The 16,636-nt window shown below is 41.6% G+C and overlaps 1 protein-coding gene across 1 annotated transcript in view; it reads right to left on the bottom strand.

Annotated features, from left to right (window-relative positions):
• The window catches only part of STARD9 (StAR related lipid transfer domain containing 9), a 258,736-nt gene that overhangs the window by 141,559 nt on the left and 100,541 nt on the right, over positions 1-16,636 (bottom strand). Inside the window, exons 4-7 of the mRNA XM_030213696.1 lie at positions 9,843-9,959; positions 8,246-8,278; positions 8,095-8,156; positions 6,723-6,835 (exon numbers count right to left, since the gene is read on the bottom strand). Coding sequence (XP_030069556.1) covers positions 6,723-6,835; positions 8,095-8,156; positions 8,246-8,278; positions 9,843-9,959 — 325 coding nt within the window. The remainder of the gene's footprint in view (positions 1-6,722; positions 6,836-8,094; positions 8,157-8,245; positions 8,279-9,842; positions 9,960-16,636) is intronic.

Raw genomic sequence — 16,636 nt, 5'->3', positions numbered from 1 at the left:
AGCAACAGAGGCTTCTTATTCAAAAGCACCTTCACAATGATATATCTGCCCATGGGGTCCACTATTGATCTTTGCTTTTCAACCTGGAGTCCTTTACAAAATAATATAATTACCCCTGCTTTCCTTTGCTTCAATGGGCCCTCTATGTAATCTCCAACACATCAACTACACAATTTTTTGTGTTCTAAAGAGGTCAAATGTGTTTCTTGGAGCACTACAATGTGTGTTTTTTTTCTATTCAAGACCTGTAGGATCTTGCTACGTTTAATAGGGGAGGAGATACCTCCTACATTCCAAGACACCAATTTAACCATAGCTGTCCTGGGTCTTAAACTTAACCCGAGAGAGAACCCTCAAAGGTCCTTTCCCAAGATCCAAGGAAGAGTGTCCCAGCCTACACCCTCCCTTCCACCAACACACTCTTACATAGCTTACCAACTTATTCACCATGACCCCCCTTCGTAAATTCTGGAGTTTTCCCACCCCCCCTCCCGTAACTCCCCCCCCCTTCCCCACCCAAACCCCAAAGTAAACACTTATTCCCCCCCCCATGCCCTCCTGTCTCCGAGCCTAAATAAGGCTCAGCAAGTATTGGTACCCCCTCCCCCATCATATAATAGATCTATTAGCGCCTAATAGTACAATAATATTGGTGCAGTTCTAACCACAACCCCCCAACCCCTCCCCCAATAGTTTCAATTGCCCACCCTCAAGCACTTTCATTACAACAACAAATATCTCTACTTCGAAGTCCAGCCATATTCCAACAAATATGAGCATTCCAATTATCAGTACTGGGAATGTCTCTTCACCCACTCTAATTAGCATATGAGAGAAGGAAAGGGGAGCAAAGAGGAAGAGACAAAAAAAAAGAGGAAAGGGGGGCGAACACAGAGTCCGGCATACACAGGGACATCATCCCCGTTCAGTTCAGTTTAATCAGTCTCAGTTCCAAAACAACTTCTGGCTCTAGCTGCAAGACAAGACCCCTCAGTCAGGCACTACTCGATTGGAGAATATGCATAACTCTCTCCCTCCCCCCCCTAAGAAAAAAAAAGGGGGTAGGGGTGGGCAGAACAAAAAAGGTTGGTAAACCCAGCGGCAACATCTCAATACAGTTCAATTTAGTCAGTTCAATCAGTCACTCTGCCAAAAAAATTATGGCTCTAAAAGCCAGGTAAGGCCAATCAAGCAGGCAGAAGCCAATTGAAGAATACACATAAACTCCCCTCCTCCAATGCCGCTTCAAAGCAGGTACAGGGCGAATTCCCCTCCAATGACCAACGCCACTTAACAGGCATGTCCTCATGACCAAGTCAGCCAGCCTGAGGTGTTGTTATCTGCAAGAAAAGCTCCAAAAAAACAACAACTAAAAAGGACAATATCCAAGTATATGCGATAATGGCAAAAATACAAAATCCAAACTTGCAGCTCCTCTGCTCAGCAGATTACTACTACTACTACTAATCATTTCTATAGCGCTACCGGACGTACGCAGCGCTTCACACTTGAACATGGACAGTCCCTGCTCAATAGAGCTTACAAGCTAATTATGACAGACAGGACAAGTAAGAGATTGTAATCACCTCGGAGGGCCACCATTCAGGGTCCCCAGGAATGCCTTCGCAGATTCCGCTGACTCAAATACCTTGTCTGAGCCCTCATGAAATACTCTCAGTTTAGCCAGGTATACCAAGGAGAATTTCACCTTCCGTTCATATAAAGCAGTACAGATTGGAGCAAATGCTCTTCTCGCTGTAGCCACCCTTGCCAAGTAGTCTTGAAAGTATAATATTCTTTGGCCTTCTTAGGAAAGAAAAGGTACCAGCACTCAAGGCTTGCAGTATTGCTTGTTTGTGTCCATAATGCAGTATTCTCATAATCACAGCACGAGGCTTGGCCGGGTGTTGCCTGCATGGGCCTACTCTGTATGCTCTCTCGACTCTCAGGGGCCTGATACATTATTAAGGTTTAAAGTTTTAGGTTGCCAATTTTCCAGAAAGCTCACCAGTTCTGCATCTTTTAATTGTCCTGGGAGGCCAATCAGTCTCAAATTATTGCACCTGGAACGATTTTCCAAGTCATCCAACTTCATTTCCAGCTCTAGTAACTTTTTCTGTGCCGCTCCTGCAGGCTCCACAGATTCCAGCAACCAATCTTCCAAATCGCTGATTCTTTGCTGCATCTGGTCCAGATCTAGATGAAATCCGTCTAGTCTCTCGTGAGCCGCCTCTGCCCGATCATACAGAGCCTGTAGTTTCTTATCCAGTGCAGCTTCTACTGCGGCAGTAACCTCCGCTGTAATCTCCGCCATCCATGCTGAGCAAAAAGTACCGTCCAGCGGAACCTGCGCATCCACCATTTTGTTTTCAGTAGCTTTTCCTCTCTCCTTATCTCTCCTCTGCATTTTAGCTGCCATATCGTGGCCAGGCGCTAGCGATATTGTCGTCAACACTTGCCTGTTCCTTTAGGGTAACTGCACCAGGGCTGCAATGTCAGTAAAAGCACTATACAGCTGGATTATAGAGTTAGATTAGAGGGAAGTGTAGGAGCTCCACTTTTCAGCAGCGCTCCCCAGCATGGCACCACGTAACCCTCTCTCGGCAGCCATTTTAAAGAAGATGCGGCAGCAAGAGGTTCAGTGCCGGCAGCGGGCAGGAAAGACAGGGGATCTTTCCTGCCCCAAAGACTTCACTAGACCACCAGGGTGGCTTCAGGAATGTGCCGGGAGGGCACCTGCGACTTGGGGGAGCGGGGAGGAGGTGTGGAATAGGTAGGTAGATGGGTGGGTGAGGAGGATACTGTTAAAAAAAAAATCAAAGGTAATATCTGTCTCATTTGGAGGGGCTGGTTAAAGGGACACCCTCGTAGTATTATATTCATGCAGAGATATTTTTTTTCTCCTGGTAAAGGGCCACTAAACAGACATGTTATGAGAATTACATGCTAAACATTCAGAGTTTCTATCTATTTATTTACTTATTTATGGTATTTTATCCCACATTAAACATGAATTACTTAGACTGAAACCTGGGAGCATTTAAAATCTTTTTTTTTCCTGTGCTTACATCAAAAGAAAATAAGATGACATGTGGGAATTTGCTCCTTTTGCTCTGTGGAATGCAGTGGTATATTTAAAAAATGCGCGTGCTTTTTATTATTATTATTATTTCACAGAGAAGGTATTGATTAATGAGGGAAGGGTTTCCTTTGTGCAGAACTGTCCACAGTCAGTCTAAATGTGCCAGGATTGTCCAAGTTCAGCACACTATTAGCAGCCAAGTTCATACAAAGTTAATTATTTTCATTGGAAAATAAATCTGTTGGCTCAGGATGCTTACTATGTGAATATTCAATCACTGTTTCATTATTGCTACCAAGTATTACATATTAAGTAGATTTGTTTTAATCCATTTATCCAGTGCTTACGAGCACATGGTTTTGCTTTTTAAACCCAAAGGTTTCCTATGATAGCATTGTGCATATTTGAATTAGTTTTTCTGTACAAGTTTTGCTTGATTTGTCTTTATTTGAAATAAAACAAATGTTTAAAATACATCTTGTCAACAAGGGGCAGGGCTAGGTAGGGTGGGGTGGGCCACCGAACTGGTCTGCACAGGGCCCCGCAATTACTAAGACCGGCCCTGCCAATCCATGTCACAAGTACCTGGCAGAAATCCAAATAGTAGCAACATTCCATGCTACTTATCCCAGGGCAAGTAGTGGCTTCTACTATGTCTATTTCAATAGCAGACTATGGACTTTTCCACTAGGAATTTCTCTAATCCCTTTTTAAAACCAGATATTCACCATGATGGTGGTTGGTCTGATGGATTTAAGGCTGACAAGCTAAGTCAGTGGTTCCCAAACCCAGTCTTGGAGGCACCCCAGCCAGTCACGTTTACAGGATATCTACAATGAATATTCATATGAGAGATTTGCATGTAGTGGAGTCACTGCATGCAAATCTCTCTCATGAATATTCATGGTGGCTATCCTGAAAACCTCACTGGCTGGAGTGCCTCCAGGACCGGGTTTAGGAACCACTGAGCTAAGTATTAAAACAGTTGAACTTTTAAGCAAGTTAAAGCACTGTGATATTGATTGTGCACAAAAGTTATCACTAGAAGATTATACATATGTATTTCAATTTATGACACTATTTGAGATTTATGGAAATATGGGAGAACAATGATGAAAATTGTGGTAGTGAACTGTTGTTTTGCTCACTTCAATGTAACCACTTCAGAAGGTTCTCAAAAACACCAAGAATTATACTACAGAGATTGATCATTATGGAGACTGAATGATGTTGCCAATTTAATATTCTTGTCATTTAAGTGGAACAAAATTGAAAGTAGTAAGAGACTTTACTGCTGGGTATTATTCTGCATTTGATTTAAACTCTAAAATATAAAGATAGCACAGCATATCCAGTGTACCTGAATGTAACTCACCTTGAGCTACTACTGAAAAAGGTGTGAGCAAAATCCAAATAAATAAATAAATGTCTTATTCTCTATGCATCGTCATGCTGTTCTGTGAAGACGGGAGGATCATGTTCTGAACTGCACCTTTTTGCACACATTATTAAAATTTTTCACTTGCTATGTCTCTCCTCTGTAAATAAGCCCAGTAGAAAAATAGCATGCAAAGTTTAGATATGCAAACTTTTACAGAAAAAAAACCCTACACCTTATTGATGAGAAATTATTCATCTTACAAAACATTTTATACAGCTATTACTGCACATAGTTTTATACATGCCGATAAAGAGCAGCTTTGCATAATTTTGCAGGACATCAACTTAACGGGTTTTAAGAAAGATTTTCACAATTACAACTACTGTACATGCAAAATTTAACTAGTTACAAAGCCCATTTTGTGCACTTACTATACTGTTCATGCAAATAATGTGTACTGTTTGGCATTCTTACACATGCCCCAGAATTCTATATATTGCACCGAGATGCGCAGAAGTTGAAGCGTATTCTATAACAATGTGCATAACTTAGTTAACAAGCTAATCAGCACTGATAATTGGACGTTAACCAATTAGCACTAAATGCCACTAATTAGAATTTACGCACACAACTTGCTAAGTGTATTCTGTAATGTGGCATGTGTAAATATAAGTTGCACAGTTGGAAAGTGGGCATGGTTATGGGTGTGGAATGGGCGGGTCATGGGCATTTCTAAAATTTATGCGCACTGTTATAGATTACACCCACTCCACGCCTAATTTATTTTATTTTTGTTACATTTGTACCCCGCGCTTTCCCACTCATGGCAGGCTCAATTCGGCTTACATGGGGCAATGGAGGGTTAAGTGACTTGCCAAGAGTCACAAGGAGCTGCCTGTACCTGAAGTGGGAATCGAACTCAGTTCCTCAGTTCCCCAGGACCAAAGTCCACCACCCTAACCACTAGGCCATTCCTCCACTCCAATTTAGGCATTGGGATTTACACCAGGTTTTACTTGGCATAAATGACAGCAGCTAAATTCAGTCATGTGGACCGGCGTTCAGCATATTCTATAAACCATGTGGAAATTTAGGCTTAGTCTATAAAATACGCCTAAATTAAAATGTACTTTGCAGAACACACCTTGATTTCCATGTGGAAATCTCAGCGTGTTATATAGAATCTAGTCCATGATGCCTAATTTGTGAAATTTTGCTCACAACAGTACATCATCCTCAAACAGATTTCTGTTTTTGAAAAGTACCTTTGTAATAGACTACGTGGGAGAATAAAGTGCAAATGGGTAACAGGTACTCAAAAAAATAATTTACAAAAATTAGAGAAAATACAGGTTATCATTCTAATTTTGAGAAATACAATATTGCCCTAGGAAATCTATATACAGTATAAACCCACTCTAATCAATGAGGTAAGGGAGACTACGGGTGAATCACCCCTATAAATAATAATATTGTGTAAGTGTGGAAGGATTTCAGTGAGGGTCCACAAATAAATAATATGAAATGCCCTCTTAATCAAAGGGCCATAAATGCTCTTTTCACATCACATAACCTTCCTTGTGTCCAAACAATCATAATGTGCAAAGTTCAGTCCAATATGCTACCCCACTTCAATTTATCAAACAATAAAACAAGGATGCCTTTAAACAGTCATTCAAAAATCATCAAAAGGGCTCATCACTTATCTTTACCAACAACGGGTTACTGTGTTTATGTACTTTGATTAAGAGGGAGTTTTATATTAATTGCTCATAGACACTTGTGGGCCCTCACCGAAATCCTTCCTCTTTTTACACATTATTTTCCCTCACCTCATTGATTAGATGTATTACTTTTTTACCACTCTGAAGTTTGTGGGATTTATTGGTATTGTTCCTAGGAAATCTATGAACAATAATGACACCATTATTTGGGGCACACCATTTTCTTGGGTAAAATATGCACATACATTTTGAAAGTGTGTGTACAAGTGCCAACTCTTCCACAACCCCACCATCAGGAACATATCCTCAAACAGCAGATAAAGCTATTTGCCCACAGGCTATATACAAACAACTTTATCCACACAGAGTGGGCAATTTTATAAAGCTCCAGGACTGTGGATACAGCACTACTTTACCCACATACATGGCTATGAAAATTACCCTTCTGATACACACAAAAATCCAATAGATCCAAATATATTAATATGATGGCTGTATATATGCAAAACTAATGAGCTCATATGAAGAAATTCACCTTGTACATATGGACCTTTCTCGGGATGTTCTCTGACTCGTAGCGTGTAAGGTTTCTTCCGGTCCGACTGCTTTAACAAATCTCTGACTCGCTCGTTATAGATTTCAAGAAAACTAAAGGACAATAGAAATAGAAAAAATAATTAGCTTTTTTTTTTTTTTTTAAGATAACTGCTGGACAATACAGAAAAAAACAGAGTACATTAGATTCACAATACAGCATTAATTTCATTCTTCACATTATTTTGTTTGTGTCACAGATCCAAAATGTTAAGCATGGTCAATATTCACGTCATAGGTCCAAAAGCAGTCACATGTTTCAGCTTCCCTAACTTTTTATATTTTCACAATGTTTACAAATTGTTTGCTCTAATAGAATTCATTAAAAATCTCTTTTTGTTTCTGGTGTCTTTAATTCATGTTGTTCCAGCGATGGTGTAACACACACACACATACATACATTATGGACTAGATTCTATTTGTGGCACATGAAAAACCAACTCCGAAAAACTTTCCACCTAGAAATAGTCTATAAACCGTGCCTAGATTTAGGCATGGTTTATAGAATACTCCTAGCAGCCATGCAAATGCCTAACTAGGCGCATCCATGTACGCCAAGTCAATACTAGCACCTATGTTAGGCATGGAGCAGGTGTATTCTATAACCCTGCGTGTAAACCTTTTGGAACGCCCACAAACCGCCCATTCCACGCCCATGGCCATGTACCCTCTTTGGCAGCACATATTAAAATTTATGCGCACCACTTTACAGAATAAGCTTAGCAAGTAGTGTGCGTGAATTCTAATTAATGCCAATTAGTGCTGATAATTGTTAACATCCAATTATCAGCACTGATTAGCTTGTTGGTTATGTGCATTGCTATGGAATACTCTCAGCACGATATATAGAATACAGGGGTATATGGATATATATCAAAATGATACAGATATAAAATCTCAGATATAGTTACTGCTGACTGATGGACATGTGAAATAGTAGGTATTGTTCAAATATATCTATACAGATTTAAAATATTTATATGTCTTTTATATAAGACTTCTCTCCCTTCTAATGTTACTTGGCCACCTCTCCTTAACCACCATGCATACACAATCTCAACTAGTTAAACACATTTTCCCTACTTCCTGACTCAAGGACATATACTACTGCAACCTTCTAGAGCAGAAAAAGCAGATGGCCATTCAAAACATTTACTTCCAGTATTCACTGGTTGTTCTGTAGGTGATATCACAACAGCACATCTATTTTAAATTTAATTTTTAAAATGGGTACTTTAAAAATAAACATAAGCCAAATCAGAGATTTAAAGCTAAACATCTGTTAAGCACTTATCCAAAAAAAAGGCTCACACCTGACTTCTACACTACATGATGCTGGCCGTCCTGAGCAATCATCGTTTCTTGAAAAGAGACCCTGGGAAATCAAAAAAATGTATTTTTAGTAACAAAATCAAGGGAGATGAGCAAAAATGCATTAAATGAGTCAAAATGTAAATGAAGTACCTCACATATTCTTGGTGTCAGTCCAACAGATGCCTTAAGATTACAAATGAAAGAAAATACAGCAAGATAAATAGGAGTATACAAAAATAAATCCAGGACAAGTTCTTTACACAGTGCAAGCAAGGATAAGTGCAAAAATTCCTCATCTTGTTTTTAATTGGCTTTTTTTTATACTTTTCATAAAGAAGATGCAACAATCAATCAATATCTAATGTAATTCCAAGAAAAGCAAACAAATTATAATGAAGGTTCCAAGAAAGCAGATGATCTGCAAGATCCAATATGAAGGTTCTTAAACTTGTTTCACAAAGTATTGGGCTGACGTCGCTCCCTGCATACTGGCTGAGCTGCTTATGTCCTTCCCTTCTCCTCTGCGTTAGAAAAAGTTTCTCAGGTAAAGGAAATCCAAACATTATGCTTGTGGCAATGTGGAATTGCTATGTGCAGCCTGTTTCTGGTTTCCTTTCCTGTCACTTAGGTGTGCAACCTACCTTTCCCGGCAAACACAGGGATGTAAAAAAATCTAGGCATCACCAGATCACCCCAGTCATCAATGTTTGAGGACTGTTCCTAACCTGGGCCTCAGAAAGGATGCTGCCACTGTGGTCAGCCTGAGCACAAAAAGAAAGGTTAAAATGCTAGTCTAGGGTCAGGGGAAAACACTGTGCCCGGGCTTCGCCTTCCAAGCCAAAATGATGAGATAATGGGAAAGGAATAAGATGACGACAGAGGCTGGAGGGACAGAAAATGAGGAGACTGTCTAGAACAGGGGTGTCCACAGTGGAGGCAATATATGCAAATAGATCTCAAGCGTATTCATTGGGGAAATCCTGAAAACCTAAATGGATTGCGGCCCTCGAGGACTGAGGTTGGACAAACCTAGTGTAAAAGGAGACATGAGGAGAGGCTGTAGAGAAGGGGTAGAGACAAAGTGAGATAGAAGTTGGAGGGAAGAAAAGAGGCAGGCAGAGTGACTGGGAGAAAGGAAAAAAGAAAGCAAAAATACAAAAGCTAAAAACAAAAATCTATATCTCCAAAATTGCTTGTGTTTGGATTAGCTGAGCCTTTAGTTTGACTTCTCTTTCCTATTGAATAATGGAGTTCTTTCCTTTTTCCCCTTTTAATGATGTATTATAAACTGCTTTGATATATGCTTAATAAATGATAAACAATAAATATAGCTAAAAAGTCATTGTAAGGAGAAAAAGATATCCTTCCTGGCTCCTAAAATGTGTGTCTCTTATTCTCCCTATTCTAAAAAGCATGAAGTGTTAGCATTGAACAACAAGCTGATGACCTGTCCTTAATAGAAGTCATGATGTAATATTGGCAAGACAAAGCAGCATTTAGTTTGTCATCAGTGAGTGAAAATAAAGAGCACACAGCTATTGCTGTTACTTACAGATAAGTCTTATGTATAAAGATATTTATGCAGTCTCACATATATTCAAGTACAGTTCGTATTTCATTTTGAAACCTACCCTATCTAGACCTACAGAAGAGGTGTTGATTAAAATTTCAAGGTATGAGAAACAAACAAAATTAACTCCTTTCACACAAATCTGGAAAAGTTAATGAAATGGAGGATATCACTCACGGGAGTTCCCATCATAGTATAGGTCTTTCCAGAACCAGTCTGTCCATATGCAAAGAGGCAGACATTGTATCCTTTGATGGCCCCAGACAGCACTGATGTACCGAGATCCTGATACACCTGAAGAGACATCAACAGAAAATGTACTAATTGAACATGTCTGCTAAGATGCTACCAAATATTCAACATTTTTTTCACATATCTTATGAAAGCACTCAATACTCCATTTGGTGTTACTTCAAAGTAGGTTAAAGTTACTTTCTAAAAAACCCATCATTTTGGATTATGGATGTAAATACCCTTTTAACCCTTCCAATGTGCCTACATGCTCCTCATTTCTTTACCAAAATGCTCACACAACCCACGTTGAGAGGCAAGAGCCCAAAAATCAGTCATGGGTTTACTTCCAGAATTCCCCTGAACAGGGCTCTGGTTGGTGCCAGCAGGCATCAGCATTTAAAGCAAGGGTTCTCAACCCAGTCCTTGGGACACAATCAGGGTTTTCAGGATAACCATGCTTGGCAAGTTAGGTTTTTAGGATATCCCCAATGGTTGCGCATGAGAGAAATTTGCATGCACTGCTTCTGTGATATGAAAATTTTCATGCATAAATTTTCATATCACAGAGGCAGTGCATGCAAATTTCTCTCGTGCGCATTCATTGGGGATATCCTGAGAACCTAACTTGCCAAGCATGTGCCAAGGACTGGGTTGAGAATTCCTTATTTAAAGAATTAAATGGTAAGATTTTATTTACCCTTTAATCACTTAAGTGGTTAATATTTCACATTTGTTGTTTTATGTGAGGCTGTTATATGACTTCACAGTTCATATATCCTCAGTGAACTAACTTGTTTAGTTACACATCTATGCAGTGTCTTATATTAACAGAGAACTTGGATTTAGGATAACTTTTCAAGACATAGTACTAACTAATCTTATCCTAATGACAACTTCTGAAATCACCTTGTGGGAAATCAGCACTCTGAGTGATGGAAGGCAATCAGTCTTGTTTCATAGCTCCCAACATACTGAGGAAATCAAACATATAAATGGCGAGTGACCGACTCACTCGCAAATGCGCAGTAGAGACTTCCCTCTCTGTCCCGCCCCCGCGTCAATACGTGATGACGGGGGGGGCGGGACAGAGAGGGAAACTGCGCCGCCGAGGTTGCTGCCGCCACCCCTCCACCCGGCCCGGGCCCTCTCTTCCCTTCTGAACTTACACATCCATTCGCCGAACGCAGCAACGCACATCAGCTGAGCTGCACTGAGCCCTTCCTTCTTTGCCTGTGGCCCCGCCCTCCTGTGACGTAACGTCAGCGAGGGCGGGACACACACAGGCAGAGAAGGAAGGGGCAGCTCAGCTGATGTGCGTTGCTGCGTTTGGCGAATGGATGTGTAAGTTCAGAAGGGAAGAGAGGGCCCGGGCCAGGTGGAGGGGTGGCGGCGACTTCGAGGGGGGGGAAGTGATGGCGACTTCGCGGGGGGGAGGGGAGCGGTGGTGACCGCGGGGGTAGGAAAACCTCAATACCAGCCCGTTTTTACGGGCTCAACGGCTAGTATCAATATAAAACACAATGTACAAATCCGTCATGCCTTACTGCTCAATCCCCCTGCCCTCTTGCTTTTGTGTTCAACCATTCAAGCTTCTATGAACAAAGCTGAAAGAACAGGTTGCGAAATCAAAGACTGTCATGCAATACCAGAGGTGACCAAACCATCTCTGATTAAATCTAAATCCTCCTTGTAAGCCAGTGACTATTATAGTATGAATGGGAATGAAATTTCATTTAGCTACTATTCTTCACCCACACTCTAACCTCAATTTGCCCTAAAACTGCAAAGGATTGTTTAATCTTTGTGATGGAAGGTTCATTTTAGCTTCTCCTCTGAAATGTCCAAAGTTTCATAAAATCTGATGCAGGGCCAGCCCAAGTATCTGACATCTTAAGTGAAACTTCAGCCATGCCTCCCCCCACCCCACCCCGCGGGCTGGCTCAGGGCTTTATTTGATCCACACACACCCTCCCCAGTTGCCAGGCATCTCCCCTCCCTCACCCCAGGTTTCCAAGCATCTCATCTCGCCTTCCCTCTGCAGGGGGCAGAGTCAGAATGTGTGTGCCTATTTTATAAAATGCATACACATGTAAAACACATTTACACTTCACTTCAGCAAACATGTCTACACTTTGAATTTGGATGTTACTGCTTCCAGATTCACACTAGAGTTTAATAAAGTCACATAGGTACCTGTGTGCCTTTATAAAATAGCACAAAAATAAGTGCCTTCCTGCTCACTTAATTTTATCACAGGGCACCCTGGTTAATTCCTAAGGAGGTAATTATGCTTTACATATGGAATAAAGTTCTTATAAAACTGAATCCATTACAAATTTCTAGAAAATATCGCCACTAAACTGATGGTTATAGAAGTAGGTGCACTGCAAGACTACTTTTATGTGATCTGTACATAAGCAATCCCAGTGGGGTAGTTTGAGTGGTGTTACGATGTACACAGGCTCTCTAAAATATATGAATGCGTAGAGGGTTTACGTACACATTTAAACCTTGTTCAGGAGCTCCTGTACATTTGTGTAATGCTCGCTTTCATCACAAAAACCTATGTTATAAGAGGCACATGAGTGCATATAGGGCCTTATTCTATAAAGATTATACTCTTAAAATTTATGCTTCTAAATTTATGAGTATAATTTATGTTCATAAATTATGAGCATACTCTATGCTCCAAAATAGATTATGCTCATAATTTAGGAGTATAAATTTAGGAGAATAACCCTTATAGAATAAGGCCCATATTGCCTTTACAAAATAAGCTTTGAATAGGTGCCTTTCAGATTTTCACATAGACATCCTGTTAAAAAATTAGCCTCCACATTAATAAAAAGTAAAAGGCACAATATGGCTTACTGGCACGGGATATTTTTCCCTATCTACAAGTTAAACATTATCTTTATACGGTGAGGGTGATTAATGACTTATGTCGGGGGGGGGGGGGGGGGGGGGAAGTAGGTTTGAAAATTTATTGGGACCTGCTGTGCCTAGGGGGTTCTCTCTCAGATCTATTGTATATTGAATATGCATGAGATAGATCTGCATGCACTACCTCAATTGCATGCAAATCTAACTCATAAATATTCATTCTGGATATCCTGAAAACCCAATGGGACCAGGTGTGCCCCGAGGACTGGATTGGGAATGGCTGCTCTAAATCATTACACAACTTAAAACACTACAAAATACGGCTATTCGGCTTCTCTGTCAACTTCGTAAATTTGATCACATTACACCCACTCTTCATGATCACCACTGGTTACCAATTTCTTATTGCATCAAATGTATTTATTTATTACATTTGTATCCCACATTTTCCCACATATTTGCAGGTTCAATGTGACTTACATAGTACCGTAAAGGCGATCGCCAATTCCGGTATGAATACATTAATGTTTTGGTAGAATAAGATTCAAGTGTAACAGACATATAGGGAATTGTAGAAAGGAAGAGGATCGTAGAGAAGGATAGTTCATGTGTGTCCATAGGAGGTTTGGTTTCATTGTGTTGCAAGGTGTCGGCATTTAAGTTGGGTCGATGTGATATGCTTTTTTGAACAGGTGGGTTTTTAGTGATTTCCGGAATTTTAGGTGGTCATATGTTGTTTTCACGGCTTTGGGTAATGCGTTCCATAGTTGTGTGCTTATGTAGGAAAAGCTGGATGCATATGTTGATTTGTATTTGAGTCCTTTGCAGCTTGGGTCGTGGAGATTTAGGTATGTTCGTGTTGTTCCTGTTGTTTTTCTGGTTTGTAGGTCTATGAGGTCTGTCATATATCCCGGGGTTTCGCCGTAGATGATTTTATGGACCAGGGTGCAGATTTTTAAAGTGATATGTTCTTTGATTGGAAGCCAGTGCAGTTTTTCTCGGAGGGGTTTGGTGCTTTCGAACCGCATTTTTCCAAATATAAGCCTGGCTGCTGTGTTTTGAGCAGTCTGGAGTTTCTTTAAGATTTGTTCTTTGCATCCTGCAGAGATTCCATTGCAGTAGTCTACATGGCTTAGTGTCATTGATTGTATCAAGCTGCGAAATGTTTCCCTTGGGAAAAATGGTTTCAGGCGTTGAGTTTCCACATTGAGTGGAACATTTTCTTTGTAGTAGATTTCACTTGGTTCTCTAGTGTAAGGTTACGGTCGATTATGACACCAAGAATTTTCAGGCTGTCTGAGATCGGGAGGGTATGGTCTGGGGTGATTATTTTGTGGGTTTGTACATGTTGTATTGGGATGAGAGGATGAGACAATGTGTTTTTTTCTGCGTTGAGTTTTAGCTGAAATGCATTTGCCCGTGAGTTCATGATGTTGAAGCTGAGCATGATTTCATTGATAATTTCTGTCAGATCATGTTTAAAGCATTATTACTGGGTTTTAAGGCTTTCCATCAAGGTATCTTACTTGGCATCATTAACAATTCCCTATTCATCTGTATGGGTCCTGCGAGCCATAAATGATCATCGTATGGCTTCGCCAGGACCACATTTTGCACAACTGGAAATGACTCATCAGGGTGTATTTTTCTTTAATATTCCTCATCTTTGGAATTCTTTACCTTTGTCAATCTGTTGCAAACTTAACATTAAGAAATTTAAATCTTTGTCGGAAACCTGGATATTTAACCAGGCCTATACTGGCGAATGAGGGGAACACAGGACTTTTCAATACAAAACCTAGATAACTTGTCATACTGCTGACATTAGCAGGTAAAGAGTTCCATAATAAAGGTCACACATAACTAAAAGCCCTCCTCCTAGTAGAAGTCAAGTTGATCACTTGAGGTGAAAGAAATTGCTATAAACTCCGCTGAAAATTCAATTCAATTTAGGTCTTATATACCGCTAATATCCCCTGTTTAGGGTTCAGTGCAGTTTACAACATTAGTGGAACAACAGTAGGACACTGGGTGAATACATTCAAGAACAAAGAAAAAAACGTTGGTGATCTTGTTTAACTAAAATCTCTGAAAAATATTCAGGAGAATGCAAAAGGTAAAATTATGTATCACACCTGATAATTTTCTTTCCATTAATCATAGCTGATCAATCCATAGACTGGTGGGTTGTGTCCATCTACCAGCAGGTGGAGATAGAGAGCAAAGCTTTTGCCTCCCTATATGTGGTCATGTGCTGCCGGAAACTCCTCAGTATGTCGATATCCAAGCTCCATCTGCAGGACTCAGCACTTAGAGAATTACACCCACAAAGGGACACTCTGCCCAGCTCACCACCGCCGAAACGGGGGAGGGGAATTAACCCAGCTCATCCCCACACAAGTGGGGGAGGGGAATCCGTCCAGCTCATCCCCGCGGAGCGGGGGAGGGACACCACCCCACCGATGCGGAGGGATCTGGCTTATCCTGCAACCGCAACCGCGGGAGGAGCTGACTGACCCTAACACCGCCGAAGCGGGAGGGGTACAAAGCTGCCCTACAGCCGCACGAAGCGGGAGGGAGCGCCGGCAGAATTTATGTCTCAATCCAGCCCCGTAAACGGAGGGGAGAGGAATGCAGCAGCTCACTGTAACACAAACTCGTCTCAACTCTTGAAGAATCCAATTGAAAAAACTTGAACACGAAGTCCTCCGGAACAGGAACTGAAGACTAAACTTGAACCTGAAATGCAACCAGAATATAAACAGTACAGATATCTGGGAGGGGCTATGGATTGATCAGCTATGATTAATGGAAAGAAAATTATCAGGTATGATACATAATTTTACCTTCCATATCATCATGCTGATTAATCCATAGACTGGTGGGATGTACCGAAGCAGTACTCACCCAGGGCGGGACATAGAAATCCCTGACCGCAACACTGAAGCTCCAAACCGGGCCTCCGCCCGAGCAGCCACAGTCAAGCGGTAATGCCTGGAGACGGACCCGGCCTCTGCCATCGAGGCCGCCTGAGCTCTAGTGGAGTGAGCCTTCAGCTGGATAGGCGGCACCTTCCCCGCGGCCACATAAGCCGCTGCAATGGCTTCCTTGACCCATCTTGCCACTGTAGGCTTAGCAGCCTGCAGACCCTTACGAGGACCTGCAAACAGGACAAACAGATGATCCGATTTCCGGAAATCATTGGTCACTTCCAAGTATCTGATGATGACTCGTCTCACATCCAGATATTTGAGAGCAGAGTATTCCTCTGGGTAGTCCTCCCTACGAAAGGAAGGGAGACAGAGCTGCTGATTCACATGGAAGCGAGAAACAATCTTGGGCAGGAAGGAAGGCACTGTGCGAATAGTCACTCCTGCCTCAGTGAACTGCAGAAAAGGCTCTCGACATGAGAGCGCCTGGAGCTCGGAAACTCTTCTGGCTGAAGTGATAGCCACCAAAAAGACTGCTTTCAACGTCAGGTCTTTCAGAGATGCCCTCGACAAGGGTTCAAAAGGCGGCTTCTGCAATGCTCTTAGCACCAGGTTGAGATTCCACGCAGGCACCACTGAGCGCAGAGGAGGGCGCAGGTGATTAACTCCCTTGAGAAAACGTACCACATCTGGCTGCGAAGCCAGGGAAGCACCCTTCAGGCGGCCCTGAAGCAAGCCAGAGCCGCTACCTGGACTTTAAGGGAACTGAGTGACAGGCCTTTCTCCAGACCTTCTTGCAGGAACGCCAGCACTGAAGAAATTGGAGCAGTGAAGGGAGAAAGTGAGCCTGCTTCACACCACGCTGCAAAGGTACGCCAAACCCTGGCGTAAGCAGTAGAAGTAGAGCGCTTCCTCGCTCTCAGC

This window comes from Microcaecilia unicolor, chromosome 9 (assembly GCF_901765095.1).
Source record: "Microcaecilia unicolor chromosome 9, aMicUni1.1, whole genome shotgun sequence".
In the NCBI taxonomy this organism is placed as follows: Eukaryota; Metazoa; Chordata; class Amphibia; order Gymnophiona; family Siphonopidae; genus Microcaecilia; species Microcaecilia unicolor.
The sequence above is the reverse complement of the archived record's forward strand: the minus strand, read 5'-3'. Positions and strand labels throughout refer to the sequence as shown.